The following is a 22,048-nucleotide window of genomic DNA, read 5'->3' as shown; positions in this document are numbered from 1 at the left end:
TCGTGTGTCTGATAGGGGCTACACACGTATTTTCTTATCAAATAGGTACGTTTTAACGTTGCTTCGTTCTGTAAATATTCCACGATGTACATTTCTTCTTCTGATGAATATGTGAAGATGTGGAGTCTCAAGTTTGTAAATCCGTTTTCGAAATGAAGTAGATTTATCGATACTGTCCTTATTTACCTCAACTCGGAGCACCAATCACTGAATGGTTTTGAATGCTCGGCTGATAACTCTTTTTCTCATGCTTGTCCCATGCGCAAACACTTTTGAGTAGAAACCGCATCTTCATTGTGAAGGGAGAACATATCCCTAGTGGGTCGAATGCTGCTGTGGCAAAGACAGAACAATCCTCTGAGTTATTTTCCCTGGAACTTCCTGTTCAATTCAACGGCAAACGATGAGACTGCGGGGTCTGCAATCCAGTTCCGAGGATTGAGGAAGATCGTGATTCGACCTTGAAATTTTTCACAACTTTCGTTGATCTGTCTGCCTCTGGGATGTGTGACTTGACTTCTTCGTCAATTGTTATCCATTTTGTCAAATTGAATCCACTAATGCTGAGGAGGTTTCGATCTTTTTGGTAGAGTTCGGTTGATTCTTGAGGTGTTTGGGCTGACTTGAGGAAGTCATTCAAGTAGATGATCGCTGTACAGCTTTGACAAGTTTTTCATCGTCTTTCGCGACTTGATGCAAAGCATAATTTGCACTAGTCGGTGTAATTTTTGTCCCGAAAACGTGTCGTGTATACTGGTAGTGAAATTGTAACCATCGTTGTCCTTGATTAGGACAGCATATTGAAGTAACATTGCTTCTATAATGGCTGAAAGCGCTATTTGGTGTTCGTGGAACCGAGAAATAATTGCAATCAGTCTCTGCAAGAGATGTGGTCCAGATAGAAGTTAGACGTTGTCGATGAGGACTACACCATGATACTTTCATAATGCGTTACACACTCTTGTTTTTTTCCCGGGTTTATGCAAGTACCATTGAAGCTTATGTCTGGATTCGTTCAGTAGTGCGTGTTCCACATTGCTAACATAACCAAATTCGATGTCATTGTCAATAGTTTACTGATGAAGCATTCGAAACGTGTCATATTTCTGTAGACGTCGTTCTGGGACATGAGTTGCCTTATAGCAGCGAAGAATTTATTTGGTAACATCACTTCATCTCCTCACCACAGAAGTCCAACTTCGTATCTTTCACCGGTGAATCGAATTGTTTTCTCCGATGTTTTCATTGCTCTCTGTTGATCTTTCGAATGAATGATGACACCACAATTTGAGGCGTATTTTTCGATGTCCCACAATGTACTCAACTGGCTTGATTACTTGTCCTCTGATACTTAGGTTGCTGTAGTAGCAAGAGTTGCTGCTTGCTTCGCTGTTAGGGGACACCTAAGGCCAATCCTGTTTTCGACTTCACTGCCCATGGTGCAGTTTAATCGTCTGACTTCTTGCATTCTAATGGGCGATGGATGTCGTAGCAGTCTTTCCCATGCATTACTTGAACTTCATTTAGATTGTAGCTCTGATTTGGCAAATTCCTGAAATGTGGGTTGCGATCTTTCAACCCTTGCAGATCTACAATTTAGTCACCCTACTTCACTTTTTCATAAACATAAAATTGAATTGTTGACATTAGTCGAAAATTCTTGTGTGCTGAAACCGCTATCGGCACAATTTCAGTTCTGACATCTTGTGACCCGTGGATTCCTGCTACAGAAAAGGACGTTTTTCGGCCTTGCAGATGCAGTGTAGATGACTTATCCACGAAAGAATTTAAGCATCTTGTATCACACAATGCGAGCACGCTCAGGCTGGTGTTTTCGTTCACCAATTTAATGTGCACTACCGGGACTCCTGCTGGTGTGATGTTTAGTGCTACTGCTATCGGAGCAACTGAGGCACATGTTGTAGCCTCCTTCTTTGAGAAGTCACTGTGCAAAGGCTTCTTGTGTCGTTGTCCACAATTAGGCACAGTGCAAGTTCTACTTTTGCAATCCTTTGACCGATGGCCACATCTCGGAGAATTGATCCACAGTCTGAACTTCTGCACAATTTCTCGTCGTTCATTCACTTTCATGGATTTACTCTTCTCGCAACTCCAGATAGCGTGCATTCCATCTTTGAGTGGAAGTTCTGTATTCTTTTGTTTTGGAGATGCATCAGCATTGGATGCAAAAATACGTGTTTTTGGCTTTTCGTTTTGTCTGGGCTAACTGGAGTTTTGTCTGGGCTAACAAGTCTTTTTGTACGAAAGCTGTTGATTCTAACTAATCTTGGAATACAATCGAGTTTGCTGGTATTAGTCGATGATCCTGCAGGTGCCGTAACCACTGCTCTTCAAGGTGAGGTGAACTGTTTTTGGTTGCCGAAACCAGAAATCCCTTGGATTCTAAGTCAGGCTGAAATTAAAGCCGAGTCAAAACGCTAACCGTGTTGGTGATTACATTTGCAAAACGAAGAATGCCAATGGAGTCGTCATGTCTAAATGGAGGGTGATCTTCTATCTTCCTGAGTTGGGATTCAACTATTTTTTGCGGTCTGCTTAACTTTTTCGCAGAGAATGTCCCAGCTTTATAATATGTTTGTTAGCTGAAACCCAATTCAGAAATTGCAGCTTTCGCTTGACCAGTGAGGCTAATTTTTAGATACTATATCTATTCAGTGTCGCTTAGCCCCTTTTGATGCACAATGACATCAAAGAGTTCGTCCTAATGATGCCACTCCAAGGGGTCTCCTGGGAAATCCGTTAGCTTGAGTTTTTGTCACCCTCTCGGATCACCAATTGTTTGGTAAATTAATAGTGTGCAGTTTGGCTCATTGTTGTTTTGTTTTGGCTCTTCATCAATTTGTTGCAAGATTTGTGCTTGGAACTTCCGCTTCTCTGCCTGTTTGCAATGCTGAAATTCCTTGCTGCTGGAACGACGTCACCTTAATGGACTTAGCAATTTCTGCTTTTTTTGGAATACTTGACTTTTGCGGCTGCGTTGGGAAAAGGTCAACACCTGGTTGGAACAGCGGGTTAGTTTTAGGGTAGGCACTGAGACTTTTGTCACCTCTGTCCTGTGTATTCCTAGGAGGATCGATCATAACATTTGGAGATAGTGGTCGACTACGGCCAGAGTGTTGTGCCTGTGAATCTGCTCAGCCTGGGGTCCTTTCTAGCTTATGCCTTGATCCAACACTTTCTAAGTACTGTTTAACTGCGACCCAGATGCTCTTGAACTTCCTTTTGCCAGTTCAACTTCCGGACGCCTTTGCTCTTCGTCTTTCCTTCTTTCATTTTCGAGGGCTCACTCATGCTGTCGAAGACGCAGATCGCGTTCTTGTTGCGGCAAGTTTGGACGTGATTCTTGTTTTTGTTGATGTTGTTCTTGTTGTTGTTGTTGTCGTCGTCGTCGTCGTTGCTGTAAATGTAATTCTTGTTCTCGTTGTTGTTGCTGCTGTAAATGTAATCCTTTTTGTTGACGACGATGTTCAATTTCCTCATGCTCCAGCTTTAACGCCCAATGCCGCTCTAGCGGTCATTTCTCTTCGTCTTTCTTAACTTTAAGATTTTCGAGCTCCATTTCGTCTATCTGTCGCCCTTTCGATGATCGCGAGTTGAAGAACTGGGTTTTTCTCTGCTTACTTATGCAGAATTCCTTGAAGACACCTCTATATTCTCTTTGACGCTTTCCATCACTCCATTTCCTGTATCAATTACAGTCTCTTTTGGTTCCTTATCATCAGCCGATGTTTTTGACTTGAACGATGTTTGGATTCCACAATCCTTGCTGTGCCCGCATGGCTTGATCAAAATCCGATAGTAGCTCCTATTATTACTGACCTCCACAAACTCTCGACTGCAATCTTCTTGCTTTATCTTTCAAATCGATTCTGCGTAGATTTCATCTAGCTTTCCTACTAACTGTTCCACCTCATTACACAATGTCTGTTTTTCGGAGTCGTTTAAGTTTTCTGTTTTTAACTTCTCCAAACTTGATAGTTCACTCAAATTTGGGTGAGCAGCTTTCATTGTTTTGTAAGCTCGATATGTGTCTTCAAAATAACCGACGAAGCCTTTCGATGTCTCGGAGAAATGGTACTTTGTCAACTACCCATCTCAAAACTTTTTTCTCCTATCATACGCCTGCTGTCATTGTCGAAAGCTTATAAATACTTTGGTTTCAATAGTATCCTTTGCTGCTTTTTGTTTTCTTCTAAGTTCTCGTACGTCTCGAAGAAGCCTCGACAAGCATTTTCGGTAGTCATTGTTTTGTTTTGTGTCAGGTAGCCTACGAGCTCGGTAAGGTGTCTGGAGAAAAATTTGAGTAGGTCAGCTTGCTCTATCTCTAGAGCCTTCAGTTGACCACCTGTCTTCCAATCAACTGTTTTCCAGTGTCTACTGGGGTTTTTGCTGGCCATCTTAGAGATTTCGTCCTGGTATATCAAATTGAATTGAAGATTCGTTGCTGTTCGTGTTGTTGTACGATTTGGTAGAACAAATTTTGCGGCTGATCACGAATCTCAGTGTAACTGATATATCACAGCCTGGTTCTCGAGCTTTACGCCGGCCTGGTTGTTCACATGTTTCGATTGCCTAATGAACTCGTCAAAACAATTAGTCGCTCGGATTGTAACATTAATTCTGATTGAAGTTAGTAAAATCCTTAGATAAAATCTATATTCAATCTCGTACTGATGTTTACAAGGCTTGAGCCAGTGTTAGTAATGTTGCTAAACTCTTGTCAAGAAAACTCAACTCACTTAAAACTCGAAAGATCTTAAGATCTAGCAAAATTTAGAAAAAAGACTAAAGTTGTTGATGAATAAATTTTTAGTCTAATCTGAGAGCCAACTGCTGTTTATAACAGTTTTTAATGGTTCTAAATACAATATACTTTCACTATTCAAACAATGGTGTTAAAATAAATAATCAAATATATATATATATATATATATATATATATAATTTGTAACATCACTGTTACTTGCTTCTGATTGGTTCAACAAGTAAAGTGATTTAGGTCATTGTTTTCATAGTAAATGTCAAATTACTGCAATTATTGATTTTGTCGACATAAGCAGGGATGGTCGTTACGTAGCTCTAAATGCGTTGGTTTAGGGTATTTGAACTTCAATGATCACCTAAGTCCTCATAAAATAAACAATAAAAAATTTATCAATAAATAACAAAATATCAAAAATGACAATTTTGCACAATATAAGTGCTAATAGCCAATATTTCGGGTTTGATGCCAAGATGCTCTTTGGGTGTATGAAGAACAAAGAGGTCACCCTAACCGTGTGCTATAACCTCGGGTTCTTCAAGTTTTCTTTTCCCAAAATCGGCGATTGTACAAATATTCCGACCCAATTTGTAAAGTTTTCACTTTTGACCATTTTTCAGTTTTGACCATTTTTCAGTTTTGACAAATATTCTAAAATTTTTTTCATTTTCAAAGGTAATACTTCACGACTGGCCGGTTCTGAGAGCCAACTGCTGTTTATAACAGTTTCTAATGGTTCTAAATATAAAATGGTTTCACTATTCAAACGACTGTGTTAAAGTCATTAGTCATATATATATATATATATATATATATATATATATATATATATATATATATATATATATTTATATATATATATATATATCATTTATAACATCACTGTTACTTGTTTCTGATTGGTTAATCAAGTAAAGTGCTTTAGGTCATTGTTTACATAGTAAATGTCAAATTAGTGCAATATTTGCTTTTGTTGACATAAGCACGGATCGACATTACTTACATCCAAATGCTTCATGCGCAGGGTATTTGACCTTCAATGATCACCTAAGGTATCATAAGTTAAACAATAAATGACAAAATATCAAAAAATACCAAATTGGCATCATATAATTGCTAATAGCCAATCTTGTTGGTTTGATGCCATATTGTTATTTGGGTGTACGAAGAGCTTAGAGGTCGCCCTAACCCTGGGTTCCTCAGGTTTTCTTCCCTTCCCAAAATCGGGTTTTGTACAAATAATCCGTCCCGAATTAGAAAATTTTCAGTTTGGAGCATTTTTAAGTTTCGATAAATTCTAAAATTTTTCAGTTTCAAAGTTATTTCTTGCTGACTGATGGCTTTTCTAGCTGATTTGAAGTAGCGCCAACAACGCCGGCTATGTTTCCAATCTCGGACACAATGTCGTAGAAAACTGGCGCTAACTTCACGACTGGCTGGTTCTTAGGCCTAACTGATGTACATAACTGTTTCTAATGGTCCTTAGTACAATATGGTTTCACTATTTAAACAACTGTGTTAAAGTAAAAAATCATATATATATATATATATATATATAGATATATACAAATGTATATATATGTATATATATATATATATATATATTGTTATAATTATATGTATATATATATATATATATATATATATATATATATATCTTTCATAACTTGACTTTTGTTGGCGTCACTTCAAATCAGCAACAAAAGCCATCAGACAGGAAGAAATAACATTTGAATCTGAAAAAACTTAGAATTCGTCAAAGATCAAAAATAGTCAAAACTGAAAATTTTTACGAAATGGGACCGAATATTTGTGTCCCCCCACCTCAGATTTTTGAAAGAAAAAACCTGAGCAAACCCAGGTTATGGCACACGGTTAGGTTTACTTCTAAGCTACTCATGGACTCAACGAACATTATCGCATCAGACCCAGAATTGTGGCTATCAGCACTTTTATGGAGCAAAATTGGCATTTTTCGGTATTTCGTCTTTTATTGTTAAAATTCTTAAGTTGTTTATTTTATGATAATACAGGTTTTCAATAAAGGCTGATACCGTAGGCATTTGGAGCTACGTAATAATTATAAGTGTTGATGTCAATAAAAAGGAAGTATTGGAGTAATTTGACATTTACTATGTAAACAATGACCGAAATCATATTCTTGATTAATCAATAAGAAACAAGTAGCAATGATATGAATGATAAATATTTGATTGATTACTTTAAACCAATGTTTGAATGGTGACACTTTATTGTATTTAGAACCATTAGGAACTCAACAGAGCAGTTGGCTCTCAGATTGACGAAAATTTGATTCTTTAACAACTTTAGTCTATTTGCTAAGTTTTGCTAGATCTTAAGATCTTGCGAGGTTTAAGTTAGTTGAACTCTCTCGATAAGCAGTTAGCAACATTACTAACACTGGCTGAAGCCATACAAACTTCATCACGAGATTGAACATAGATTATCACTAAGGATTTTTGTCACTTCAATCAACAAAGTAAAAGTTACAGTCCTTTAATACGACCGAGCGACTAATTGTTTCGACAAGATTGTTAGTCAATCGAAACTTGTGAAGAACCAGTCCGGCGTAAATCTCAAGAAGCAGGCTGCGATGCATCAGTTCCGCTCAGATTCTTAAGCAGCCGCAACATTTGACCCGGGCAACAACACGAACAGCAACGAATCTTATATTCAAGTTGGTGGACCAGAACGAAATCTCTACGATGGCCAGCAAAAGTCCCAGTAGACACTGGAAAACAGTTGATACGAAGACGAATGATGAACTGAGGGCGCTAGAGATAGAGCAAGCTGGCCTACTCAAATTGTTCTCCGGACACCTCACCGAGCTAGAAGGCTACCTGACAAAAAAAACAATGGCTGCCAAAAGTGCATATGGAGGCTTCTTTGAGATGTACGGCAGCTTAGAAGACAACAAAAAGCAGCAGAGGTTATTATTAAAACCAAAGTAGTCAAAAGCTTTCGACAATGACACCAATCGTATGTTAGAAGAAAAGAGCGAATTTTTGAGATGGGTGGTTGACAAAGTACCCTTTCTCCGAGACATCGAAAGATTTCGCACAGCTTTCATCGGTTATTGTGAAGACAAACTTCCAGCACACAAAACAGTGAAAGCTGCTCAACCAATTTCGAGTGAACTGTCAAGTTTGGAAAAGTTAAAAACAGAAAACTGAAGCGACTCCGAAAAACAGAAGATGTGTAATCAGGTGGAACGGTTAGTAGAAGAACTAGATGAAATATTTGCGGAATCGATTCAAATGATAAAGCCAGAAAATTACTCCCGAGAGCTGGTGTAGTTCAGTGAAGATGGGAGTTACTATCACAACCTGATCAAGTAGTACGGGCACAGCAAGGGTTGTGGAAACCAAACATCGTTAGTGTCATCAACATCGGCTGCTGATAAAGACCCAAATGAGACAGTAATTGATACAAGAAATGGAGCAGTAGGAAACGCTGAAGAGAACGTCGAGGTCATTTCCAGGCATTCTGCTGCACAAGTAAGCAGAAAACAACCCAGTATTGCCAACTGGCGATCATCGAAAAGGCGAAAGATTGACGAAATGGAGCTCGAAAACCTAAGGGCTAAAAAAGAAGCAGGGCAACAACAGTTAGAGTTAGAGCGGCAGCATGAGAACCTCGTCGGCGAAAAGAAGAATTGCAACAACAAGAAAACAAGCCACGTTTGCGACAACTTGAACGAGAGCTCGAAAACGAGAAAAGGAAAGCTGAAGCCGACGAGGAGCAATAGCGCATGGAAATTGAACTGAATAAGGAAGAGGATAGAAGTCTACGAGTAAACAAGACATGTTTTAGGGGCGGAGAGTTCGCGGACTTGTGCAAATTACATTTTGCATCAAGTCACTATAGACACGCAAACCTTGTCAAAGCTGTCCAGCGAAACTTCGACCCACTTGGGATATGCTCACCCTTCATGATAAGATTGCAATTTCTATTCAAAAAAAATCTGGGCAGCAATGGGACAAGCTTGCTACAAGGAGTTGTCAGCAGAACACTCAAAAACGGTTGTACAAACTTGAGACTACACATTTTCACAGATGCATCAGAAGAAGCAATGGGCTTCGTAACATAACTGCAAGACGAGGCAACACTGAAACTCACCTATGTGATAGGAAAATGCCGTGTTGCATCTATCTGGCACACGACGAATCCAAAGTTGGAACTTCAAGCCGCAGTCTACGGAGTTCGTCTCTGAAGGCAGTTGTTGCGACAGCATGATGTGAAAAATGACAAAAACTATCATTGGACCGATTCAGCTACGGTTTTACAGTGATTGCAGTCAATTCACAAGAGACAACAAGTGTTTGATGCCAACAGGGCTGCAGAAATACTGGAAAATTCTTCCATGGATCAATGGAGACATGTCAAAGGCATCGAAAACCCAGCAGATTTTGGCACAAGAGTTATGTCCATTGAAGACCTCAAGAAATGCGGGTGGTTAAAAGGGACAGAATGGCTCCAGACAGATGAAGAAAATTGGCCAAAGCCGTGGGGCCAAGTGAACGAAGTTGATGCTGAGAAAACTACCACTACTGTAGCCACAGAAACTGAACTAGACCAACTAGTTGACTGGAGAAGATAAAGTAGATTAAACCGAATTGAAAATTTCATTGCCTACTGCCTGATTTTTAAGACGAAGCAGAAGGGAGCCCTCAAAGCAGACGAAATCCATCAAGCAGAACAAATATTGTTTCGTTTTCTTCACAACAAAAACTTCCCGGAAAGTCGTAGCAAAAAGCAAAAAATCTCAAAAACATTGAACATTGCCTAATTGTCACCCTTTATAGAAGAAGACGGCACAATTCGAGTGAAAAGTTGACTGAAACTTTCGAATCTCGATTACAATGCAAAACATCCAATTTTGTTTACAGCAAAGCAACCAGTTGTGCGCCTCCTGTTGGAGGAAGCACATCAAGATAACCTGTTTGAGGGCACCGAATATGTAGGAAACATGCTCCAACAAGAGTACTGGATCATTGGATTAAGGATTGCAAAAAAACAAGTCCAGATGTATCAAATGCAGAGATAGAAACGCCAACCCGATTTATCCACCGATGGCAGATCTACCACGAGAACGACTTGGCGAACATTTTCCCATTCACCCATACCCGATTCGATTACTTCCGACCCTTTGAAGTTGAGTTTCTACGACGTAAAATGAAGAGATGGTGCTGCCTCTTCACTTGCCTGTCAACCAGGGCAGTACACATCGAAGTTGCACAATCATTGGACACCGAGTCATGTCTAGCTGTGATGACAAGATTAATTGCACGTTCTAAGATTGAGAGCGACTTAGTACAGAAAAAGATTGTTTGGAAAATCAACCCACCTGGAGCTCCACATTTTGGTAGAATCTGCGACTAGTTCAAATTTGCCAGAAAGTCATGATTCTAATCTTGGATAGCCAAAGATGCGCCAACAAGGCACCACAAAATGTCATGTAGAGCAATCAATCACAAGACCTGACAGCACTCACACCAAATCACATCCGGCTAGGACGAGAGAACGCGAACTGCCCAAACACCATCATCAGTGACAACAAAGCGAACTACGTTGGAGCAGCTAATGAGCTGAAAACTTCCAGGAAAGAGTGGGAAATAGCTAAGATAGAGAGTGACTTAGCACAGAAAAAGATTGTTTGGAAATTCAATCCACCTGGAGCCCCACACTTTGGTGGAATCTGGAAAGACTGGTTCAAAGTTGCAAGAGGGTCATAATTGCAATCCTGGACAACCGAAGCCTCACCGACGAGGTAATAAGCACTAAAATGAGTGTTGTAGAGCAAACACTCAACGCAAGACCCCTGACAGCAGTAAGTGATTACCCTGAAGACTTGACAATACTTACACCAAATCATTTCTTGTTGGGACGAGAGAACGCGAATGCATCATTCATGCCATCCAGAAGCTACCTTGACCTGAGAAAATCATTCAAAACGGCTCAAGCATATGGCAACATGATATGGAAAAGATGGACTCGTGAATACCTTCAACAATGGAACCAAAGATCGAGTGGTCAAAAGAACATGTACAAAACCTGAAAGGAGGTGAACTTGTTTGGTTAGTAGATGACTCTTTGAAACAATTTGCGTACAAACTGGGACAATTTTTTAGGATCTACACTGGCAAATACGGTGTTGTGCGATAAACGAGAGTCAAAATGGCACATGGAGAATTGAACCGGCCAGTCGTGAAGTAGAGAAATGAACCGGTCAGTAGTGAAGTTAGCGCCATTATACTAGGATGGTGTTTCCAAGATCGTAAACCGGGCTGGAGTTGATGGCGCAACTTCAAATTAGCTACAACAGCCATCAGTCAGCCAGAAGAAACGTTTTAAACTTAAAAAAATTAGAAGTCGTCAAAACACAAAAATTGTCAAAACTGAAAGTTTTTACAAGTTGGGACCGAAATTTTGTACACCCCCTCACAATTTTTGGAAGGGAAAACCTGAGCAACCCGAGATTATGTCACACGGTTAGGGTTGCCTCTAAACTACTCATGGACCCAACGAATGTTATCGCATCAGACCCACAAGTGTAGCTAATAGCACTTATATTGTGCAAAAATGGCATCTTTTGGTATTTTGTCTTTTATTGTTAAGCTCTTAAGTTGTTTATTTTATGAAATTTTAGGTGTTCATTAGAGGTTAAATACCGTACAATTAAGGCATTCAGAGCAACATAATAATCATATGTGCTTATGTCAATAAAATTAATATTGCAGTAATTTGACATTTACTAGTAAACAATGACCGAAATCACTTTCTTGATTAACCAATCAGAAACAAGGAGCAGCGATATGAATGATAAATATTTGATTAATTACGTTAAGCCAATTGTTTGAGTGGTGAAACCATATGGTATTTAGAACCAGTAGAAGCTGCTATAAAGAGCAGTTGACTCTCAGAAACCAACACGAACAGCAACGAATCTTCGATTCAATATGGTCAACCAGAACGAAATCTTTGACCTGGATGGAAAAAGTCCCGGTAGACACAGGAATCTGTTGGGCAGATTCAGCGGCCCAACACTCTGCCCCTAGTTGACCACTATCTCCTAATGTTGGGATCGACCCTCCTAAGAATGTCACAGATGACAGAAATGACAAACATGTCAGTGCCTAATCTAAAACTACCCCGCTGCTCCAACCGGTTGTGAGGTCTTTCTCAACAAAACTGCGTAGTTCGAATATTCCCAAGAAACCAGAAATACTCAAATTAATTAGGATGACAGAACGAAATACATATTTGCCCAATACGACGTTCCAACAGCAAGGAATATTAGCATTCCACAACAGACAGAGAAGCCAAAGTCTCCAGCTCAACTCCCGTAACAAAACGACGAAGAGCCAAAACCAAACAAAAGTAAGCCACTTTCGGTATTTTGTCTTCTAGCGTTAAAATTCGTAAGTTGTTTATTTTACGATTATTTACGTTTTCTTTAAAGGCTGATGCCGTACGTTTGGAGCTACGTAATAATCATCCCTGCTTAAGTCAATAAAAAGTAAATATTGCAGTAATTTGACATTTACTATGTAAACAATGACCGAAATCACTTACTCGATTAACCAATCAGAAACAAGTAGCATTGATTTGAACGATAAATATTTGATTAACTACGTTAACCCAATTGTTTGAGTGGAGAAACCATATTGTATTTAGAACCATTAGAAGCTGCTATAAAGAACAGTTGACTCTCAGGTTAAACTAAAATTTGATTCCTCAATAACTTTAGTCTTTTTCGCTAAGTTTTGATTGATCTTAAGAGCTTTCGATTTTCAAATTAGTTGAGTTTTTTTGACAAGAAGTTAGCAACATTACTAACAATGGCTGAAGCCTTACAAACTTCAGCACGAGATTGAACATAGATTATCACTAAGCATTTTCTTACCTTCAATCAACGAAAATAAAGTTACAGTCCTTTAATAAGTCCGAGCGACTAATTTTTTCGACGAGATTATTAGTCAAACGAAACCTATGAAAAAACTGGCCGGCGTGAAGCTCGAAAACCAGGTTGTGATATATCAGTTCGCTGAGGTTTTTGAGCAGCCGCAACATTTGGTTCACCGAAACAGACATCAACACGAACAGCAACGAATCTTCGATTCAATATGGTCAACCAGAACAAAATCTTTGCGCTGGCTGGAAAAAGTTCCAGTAGACACAGGAATCTGCTGGGCAGATTCAGTGGCCCAACACTCTGCCCTTAGTTGACCAATTTCTCCAAATGTTGTGATCGACCCTCCTAAGAATGTCAAAGATGACAGAATTGACAAACGTTTCAGTGCCTAACCTAAAACTACCCCGCTGTTCTAACCGGATGTGAGGTTTTTCTCAACAAAACTGCGTAGTTCGAATTGTAACGGCTGCTTTCCTATCAATGACAAGGAAAGTTTTATACCGCTCAGTTCGTTATTAGCGGTTTAAAAGCTGTCGGGATACTAAGTTGTGCAGTTCGCTTTTGTAACTTCATATCCGTTATTCTGTAAATCACTGTCGCATTAAACGTTGTTTTATTAGTCCAAATAACTAATCGTTCAGCTCTGCTGAATAATCAACTCAATTGCTGGAACTTCTCAGTAAGTTCCAATTAAATAATCAAAAAATTTTTTCTGAGTTTTGTTTAATAACTCAATAATTTAGTTTGGGGGCTATTCAAAACCAAAACTTGTATCTCTATAGGCTGCTCACTGTTTATGTTTATAAACGAATCTAAGGGGGTACATTCGGTTTCAGAATAGAACACAATTCACAGAGGAGAACCCGTCTTTTGCCGTAAGAGGACTTGAATTGTCGGTCAAAACAGAGGTCCTTCGTTAGTCACTGGGGCCGAAGCCATAGAGACGACGTAGCATCTAGGTTTTTGGTTTGGAAAACTCAAGTCTGTGAACTGAAAATCTATCTTTCACCGCCTATTACTTTCAACGAACTGATTACAAGTAGTTCGTCTGGTCAAAGAAGAGAAATATTTGTCACCCTTTTGTTCAGCTAACAATGGTTCTTTTATTTCCTTTCTCTCAAGTTACTCAAAATTTCAAGACCAAATCGATGATGAGATAAATTACAAGTTTCACGTTAGCAAGACACAGTATTTTACTGCTCAATTAAGATTGATTGTTTAGGCCGACTGGATTTTCTTGTGAAAATAGTTTTCCTAGTTCTTTCAAAGCCAACCTGACTTCAACTAAAATCTCTGGGTTCTCTCTGAAGCTAGAGCTCCCGTTTTTTTTCACAAAACTTAACCCGGTTTCTATGATCACAACAAAGCTCAGGCTTAATTTTCTGATTGTTCACAGCAATCTGCGACACACACACAATTACTTTTTTTAAGCTTTGAAGTGTGTGGAATCAGATCTTTGCGGAATTTCACGTGTCTTAGTTCTTTCACTTCACTTCTGTATAAGTGACAGCAGCTGTGATTTTTTAGGAAAGTCAAATTAACACTTCGTTGTTACCAGGTGTAAAAAGCAATTTTGGTATACAGCAGTTTTAGTGACCTCGTTTTGTTAAGACTTTAACCCGGTCTTTTACACGTTCACAGATGTATGAAAAATAAGAAACAAAATATGTCGACATAAAAATTGTTTTAATGAAATTAATATTTGAGGAAATCATTAATGCTCGGCCTTCACATCGCCGGCCCTGTTTTCCATCACGAAAACATCTTCACTGTTTGGTAACACAGGAGCGAGCTGCACCACTGGTCTCTTGTAAACTCCGTCGTTCGTTCGAACTTTCGCTGATCGAATCACTCCGTCGGACCCTTCGATGGTCTCCGTGACCCGACCCAGATTATATTATCCTCGCTTGTCACTGTCTTCGATCAACCAAACGAGATCACCTTCTGTAAGGTTTTCCTTCGCTGTAGATCGCCACTTTTGCCGGTTGTTCAACGTTGGCAGACACTCTTTTCGAAATCTGTCCCAAATGAGATTTGCATAGGCTTGAGTTTGTCTAAAGAGCTTTCGGTGATCGACAAATTCCTCTGCGCATGGTAGGTATGGTAAGCAAACATTCGTGGTGCCGAGCAAAAAGTGATTAGGGGTCAGTGCTTCTAGGTCATTAACATCTGAACTCACGGGAGTCAACGGTCTCGCATTCAATGTTTGTTCCACAATACACGTCGTTGTCGAAAGAACGTCCTCTGTGACTGATCTGTTCCCCAAGACTACATACATTGCCTTCTTGCAACTTCTGACCAATCGTTCCCATACCCCTCCAAAGTGGGGTGCTGGGGGTGGGTTGAACTTCCATCTGATTCCTTGCTGAATTAGTTGTTCCTCGATCCGTTCTTTGTTCCATGCAGCAACGTACTCTGCAAACTCTCGTTCAGCTCCAACAAAGTCTGTCCCGTTGTCACTGATGATTGTACTGGGTTTGCCTCTTCGTGCAATAAATCGCAAGATTGCATTGAGACAGCTATCCGTGTCTAATTTGGGCACCACTTCTATGTGCACCGCTCTCACAGTTAGACATGTGAACAGACAACACCATCGCTTTTCGTTTCTTCGCCCAATCTTCACAGTGAAAGGGCCAAAGTAGTCAATTCCAACATTTGTTAAGGCTGTTGAAGCATCTAACCGCTCTTCGGGTAGATCTGCCATAACTGGTGTTATCGTTTGTGCTCTACCTTTTCTGCAGGTAACACACTTGTTCTTGATTGATCGTAAGGCGTTTCGTATGCCTAGGATCCACGTCTTCTGCTGAACAATGTTTCTGACGTGCTCTGTGCCTTCGTGTTGATTGTTCTTGTGCTCGTTTCGCAAGAATAATTCAATTGCAGGATGTTTCCAATGTAACAATATTGGATGTCTCGCGTTAAAGCCCAATTGACTTTTACCTATTCTGCCTTTGGCAAGAATAATTCCTTCCTCATCCAGGAATGGTGAGAATTGTAGAATTTTGCTGCTTTTTGCGATTTCCTTTGCAACTTTCAGAGACCTCATCTCTTCACCAAACTGTTCTCGCTGTAGTAACTTGAAAATTATTGCTTTTGCTTTTTCCTTTTCTTCAACACTGACTAACAGTGTTGCGGGTTTGTATTTGCTGAATGCCCGCCGTACGTATGCGGTTGTATTTACTAGTCTGCTAAAATTACTGAATCGCTCCCACTGAATAACTGCTTTCTTTTCTTCAACATGTGTCATGAAGACTGATGAGGGTTTGTTATCTTCATCTGAGGCAAAAACAAGATTCACCTGCTCTGGCCACTCACTTTCTGGTCGTTTTAACCAGGACAGCCCAATGAGCCACTCACTCCTCCTGAGTTCTTCAATGTTGATCGCTCTCGTGCCAATGTCTGCTGGGTTGTTGATACCGCTCACATGTCTCCACTGTGAAACATCAGTTGTGTTCAATATCTCAGCCACTCGATTGGCCACAAACACTTGTTGTTTACGATGGCAGCTGTGTATCCAATGCAGTACTGTTGTTGAGTCCGACCGAAAACTGCAACATTGTATCTTCATTTCGTGCTCATTGACTATCTGCTCCTTCAACCGTACTGCCATGACTGCTGCTTGTAATTCCAGTCGTGGTATTGAAAGATGCCTCATCGGTGCTACTCTGCATTTTCCAATTAGAAATGCTAAGTCGGCTGAGTATTCCTTTGGTCGGGATCTTAGATAGGCCACTGCACACATAGTGTCTTCAGATGCATCAGCAAACACATGAAGTTCGATTTTATCCCTCTCTCTGTTGAAGTATCTTCTGCCAATGCTTTTTTCAGCTACAATTGGAAGTTGTTCCTTCCACCTCAAGAACTCTGCTTCTTCACCAGGCTCCACCCGGTTGTCCCAATGTTGCCCATTCTTAGTCCAGATGCCTTTCAGAAGTCGTCTCATGTGAACACTGAACGGAGCAATCGATCCGATGTGGTCGAATACTGAAGATACCAGTGACAGAATTTTCCTCTGGGTTATAGGGTTTTCAACTTCCTTGTTCGTACCTCGGCAGACTTGAAGACTACCATCAGTAACAGTCCATTGTAGTCCAAGCACTGAAAATCCCTCTGTATTGGGTTCCACTTCAACTTGCTTCGTGTTGCTGATTGATTGCAAGTCGACTGGGATTGCTTTGCAAACCTCATCGCTGTTGCTTATCCACTTTGTTAGTTGAAATCCACTCTGCGAAAGAAGATGTCGCAACTGCCTGAAGACTTCGATTGCCTCTTCAGGGGTTTCTACTGATTTGATGAAATCGTCCATGTAGAAGTTGTTTTGTATTGCTTTTGATGCAATTGGATACATTTCTTCGTTATCGAGTCCCACTCGTTTGAGAGCAAAGTTTGCACAAGTTGGAGAACTCTTAGCTCCAAACACGTGACGCTGATATTCGTATATTTGAACAGGTTCATTATTTCTTGGGCGCCATAGAAACCTCAAGCAACTTCTATCCTGCTCGGGAACTTGCACTTGCAGAAACATCGATTCGATATCTGCTGTTAGGACTACTGGTCTTTCACGAAATCTGAAAATCGTTCCAATCAATCCATGCAGTAGATCAGGCCCTGCTAGTAGCCTGTCGTTTAGGCATACCCCTTTGTACTTTGATGCAGCATTGCAAACACGTCTCACTTTACCAGGCTTGTTCGAATTTAGCACTGGATGATGTGGCAAATACCATTCTTTCCCGAAGGTGCCTTTCACTTCGGACTCGTCCAATATCTTTACGAATCCCTTCTCTTCGTCTGTATCCATCGACTGTTGATACAAACTTTTAAGGTTTGGGTCCCTTTGGAATCTTCGCTCCAGTGAGTGAAGCTGACCCAAGGCTGAGCTGTAGTTGTTTGGTAGGTTTGGCTCTGGTTAACTCCAAAGCATTCCCACTTCGTACCGCTCGCCTGTAAACTTCGTCGTACCCTCTAGCATCTTTTGTGCCTGCAGCTCCTTCTTTGACTGACTGACGACGTTAATTTTGGAAGCGTAGGTTTCACCAATTTAAGTCCCACCAATTTTGGATATTCTCAGCCACTTTCACATCTTCTGTGAAGGCGGAATGACAAACATTTTGTCTTCTCTTGCCCGTCATGGGTCCACTGACTACTTATCCTAACTCTGTTAGAACGGCGAAAGGTTCACTTCGTGTTCCTATCCTGTAGTCCAGGGGTCTCTGTAGCTCGTAAGCATCTTGACCGAGAATGATGCCGACGTCCATCAAGTTAAACGTTTTGTTTGGGAGAACGTTCAAGTGGTTGAAGCTTTGCTTCAGCTTGTTGTAGTCGTAGTTTGTGGTTCCCAAAGAAATTGACGGGTGTACAAACGCCTCTATCGAATGAACTTTTGAATGCGGTCCCTTTATTTTGATGGGCACCATTTCTGTCTTCAAATCTTTCGTTCCGTGTATGCCAGCTATGTTGAGCGTAACAACGGTGCCATTGGCTCGCAACTTCTCATGAACGCTTCGGTCGACGAATGATACCGTTGATTCACTATCGAGGAAAGCATATGTGTTTAACCTATTGCTGCCACTCTGAATTGAGACTGGAACTATCTGAAGAAAACTCGTAACTTCGTTACTTTGACTGATTGTTGCTGCGCTTACGTTGACTGCGTGATTGCCCTCGTCCAGTTGGTTTTCTGAGTGTAGCAATCGGTTGTGCTTTTTGGTACATCCATTTATACCACAAGCGTTGAAATTACAATCTTTGATTGCATGTCCTTTTCCCAGACATCCGTAACATAAGCCTTGCTTCCTTACAGCTGCATAACGATCATTCACGTCCATGTTCTTAAACAAAGGACAGTTCCAAATTTTGTTGGTTCCATCGGCTAATGGGCACTGATCACTAATCGTTGCCAGTGCTTCCTTTACGTTTGAACTGGCACTAAAATTCGAGGATTTGGAAAACTGCTTGGTTTTGTTCGCATTTCGTCGATGATCTTCCTTGCGTTCCCCTGTGGGCTGCGACATGCCTTCGTAAACGAATGCCATTCTTGATAGCCAGTTCTCTAGGAGACAGAGATCTGGTCGGTCCTCATTGGTTTCATCTACATAGAACCACCATTTCTCCTTCAGATTAGGTGGCAACTTTTCAATTGCGATTTGCAGTGTTGCACTAGATCGCAAGTCGCCTTCATATTTGTAGTGTTTCAGAACACTGACTACGTTACTGATGGTTGTTGAATAACTGACTAAAGCTTTCGAATCATGCATTCGGATTGCCTGTTGATTTCTCAAAGTATTGAGCTGTGCTTCAACAATTAGGTAAGGTCGGCCAAACCTCCGTTCCAACAAAGCCCAAGCTTCACCATATAGATCTCCGAAGTTCCCCATAATTGATATAGCCGCTCTCGCTTTGCCCGTCAGCAATGTTTTCAAGTGGTTCATTTTCTCCGAGCTAGGTATGGCACGGTTATGAACTGTTGCTACAAACATATTCGACCATTCCGGCCACTCGAGTGGATTTCCGTCAAAGGAATTTAACTTCAACTTTGGTAGCTGACTACTACTGCTTAGTACATTGCACTCAGACCGGTCGGGTAAATGGTTGAGTTTGAAACGCTCACCGCTTGGGGATTTGGATTTAAAAAAACTTTCTCGATCGAAACTGACTCGATAGTTTTCGTGACCGTTCTTTGTATGATCAAAACTACAGTCTTTAAAGTTTGCAAACTTATCTGATTGAACGAGCCAGCCGAAGATATCCTTGCTCTTTAGACTTTTCCAATTGAAAGGCGATCGGCTTCTTATACTAGGTGCGGCACCATCATCAGAACCAGAATCTCTGGCATCAAGGTCTTCCTTTTCGTATTGCAGTTTGAGCGCACCTTCTTCCAAACGGTGCAGTTCCATCTCAAGATCCTTCTGCTTCATTTCATATTCAATTTTTCTCAGACGAATTTTGGTGTTAATTTCTTTGTCTAGAGCTGCAAGCTTCTCTGCTTTCTTTGCCCTTTTATCGGAAGACGCTTTGGACTCGTTGTCCTGGTTTTCCTTTTGTTGATTCTTAACTGAAACTTGGGAGGTTTCTCCCACAGATCTTGGAACTTTATCATTTGGCTCTGCAGCCCTGCTTTGGAGAGGTGTCTGATTCTGCTGATCCGCCATGCTTGTCTAGCCGTGGGTATATGGCAACCAATCGGCTTCTAAGTTGATGAAAAATTCGCCTTGTTGGATTTTGTGTCGTCGGTATAATTCCAAATTGTTAAAGATATCACCCCTCTTGTCAAGTAGCTTTTCTAGGCTAATATCGAATTGCAAAATTTGGTTATATACTGTTTTAACTTTGCTAGGCCGATCCTTGTTTTTGATCAGTTCGTAGCCTTCTTTCTCCTTTAGCTCAATCTGCTTTGCGCAGTGCTTGATTCGTCTCTCAAGATTGTTGTGACTACGTGACAGAGTCGCAATTTGTTTACTTTGACGCCGCAGTTTGACGCTTTTCTGTCCAGTGGTTTTGTTTTCGACAAAGTTGGCACCTCAACGTCGTTTGACTGTGCAACTCAAATTGCCTCGTTGTTCTTTTGTTTTGCTCGAGATTAGACAGCGGTTTGTATTCCACTGTCCTGGTCGGCGGACCAAATGTAACGGCTGCTTTCCTATCAATGACAAGGAAAGTTTTATACCACCCAGTTCGTTATTAGCGGTTTACAAGCTGTCGGGATACTAAGTTGTGCAGTTTGCTTTTGTAACTTTATATCCGTTATTCTGTAAATCACCGTTGCATTAAACGTTGTTTTATTAGTCCAAATAACTAATCGTTCAGCTTTGCTGAATAATCAACTCAATTGCTGGAACTTCTCAGTAAGTTCCAACTAAATAATCAAATAATTTTTTCTGAGTTTTGTTTAATAACTCAATAATTTAGTTTGGGGGCTATTCAAAACCAAAACTTGTATCCCTATAGGTTTCTCACTGTTTATGTTTATAAACGAATCTAAGGGGGATACATTCGGTTTCAGAATAGAACACAATTCACAGAGGAGAACCCGTCTTTTGCCGTAAGCGGACTTGAATTGTTTGTCAAAACAGAGGTCCTTCGTTAGTCACTGGGGCCGAAGCCGTAGAGACGACGTAGCATCTAGGTTTTTGGTTTGGAAAACTCAAGTCTGTGAACTGAAAATCTATCTTTCACCGCCTATTACTTTCAACGAACTGATTACAAGTAGGTCGTCTGGTCAAAGAAGAGAAAAATTTGTCACCCTTTTGTTCAGCTAACAATGGTTCTTTTATTTCCTTTCTCTCAAGTTACTCAAACTTTCAAGACCAAATCGATGATGAGATAAGTTACAAGTTTCACGTTACAAGCAAGACACAGTATATTACTGCTCAAGTAAGATTGAACGTTTAGGCCGACTGGATTTTCTTGTGAAAATAGTTTTCCTAGTTCTTTCAAAGCCAACCTGACTTCAACTAAATTCTCTGGGTTCTCTCTGAAGCTAGAGCTCTCGTTTTTTTTCCACAAAACTGAACCTGGTTTCTATGATCACAACAAAGCTCAGGCTTAATTTTCTGATTGTTCACAAACCTACGACACACACACAAAATTCTTTGCGGAATTTCACGTGTCTTAGTTCTTTCACTTCACTTCTGCATAAGTAACAGCAGCTGTGAATTTTTAGGAAAGTCAAATTAACACTTCGTTGTTACCAGGTGTAAAACGCAATTTTGGTATACAGCAGTTTTAGTGACCTCGTTTTGTTAAGACTTTAACCCGGTCAGCCTGTTTACACGTTTGGGGGATCTTTTACACGTTTACAAATGTATGAAAAATAGGAAACAAAATATGTCGACATAAAAATTGTTTTAATGAAATTAATGTTTGAGGAAATCATTAATGCTCGGCCTTCACACGAATATTCTCAAGAAACCAGAAATACGCAAATTAATTAGGGTGATAGAACGACAAACACATTTGCCCAATACGGCGCTCCAACAGCAAGGAATATTAGAATTCCAAAACAGACAGAGAAGCCAAAGTCTCCAGCACAACTACCGTAACAAAACGACGAAGAGCCAAAACCAAACAAAAGTGAGCCATTTTCGGTATTTTGTCTTCTATTGTTAAAATTCTTAAGTTGTTTATTTTATGATAATTTAGTTTTTTCATTAATGGCAGATACCGTTCGTTTGGAGCCACGTAATAATCATCCCTGCTTAAGTCAATAAAAAGTAAATTTTGCAGTAATTTGACATTTACTATGTAAACAATGACCGAAATCACCTACTTGATTAACCAATCAGAAGCAAGTAGCAATGATATGAATGATAAATATTTGATTAACTACGTTA

The 22,048-nt window shown here is 40.2% G+C and overlaps 1 protein-coding gene across 1 annotated transcript; it reads right to left on the bottom strand.

The window, feature by feature from the left end:
* Positions 1 to 17,863: 17,863 nt before the first annotated feature.
* Positions 17,864 to 19,867, bottom strand: LOC142346218 (uncharacterized). Its single transcript, XM_075398733.1, has 2 exons — positions 18,518 to 19,867; positions 17,864 to 18,310 (listed from the first exon to the last, which is right to left on the bottom strand). The coding sequence occupies exons 1-2, from the start codon at positions 19,865 to 19,867 to the stop codon at positions 17,864 to 17,866; spliced, it is 1,797 nt and encodes a 598-aa protein (XP_075254848.1).
* Between the last annotated feature and the right edge of the window lie 2,181 nt (positions 19,868 to 22,048).

The sequence above is a fragment of the Convolutriloba macropyga genome, chromosome 9, assembly GCF_964194025.1.
Source record: "Convolutriloba macropyga chromosome 9, txConMacr16.3, whole genome shotgun sequence".
Classification (NCBI taxonomy): domain Eukaryota; kingdom Metazoa; phylum Xenacoelomorpha; order Acoela; family Convolutidae; genus Convolutriloba; species Convolutriloba macropyga.
Note: the sequence above shows the minus strand (reverse complement) of the source record. Positions and strands in the feature narration are given on the sequence as shown.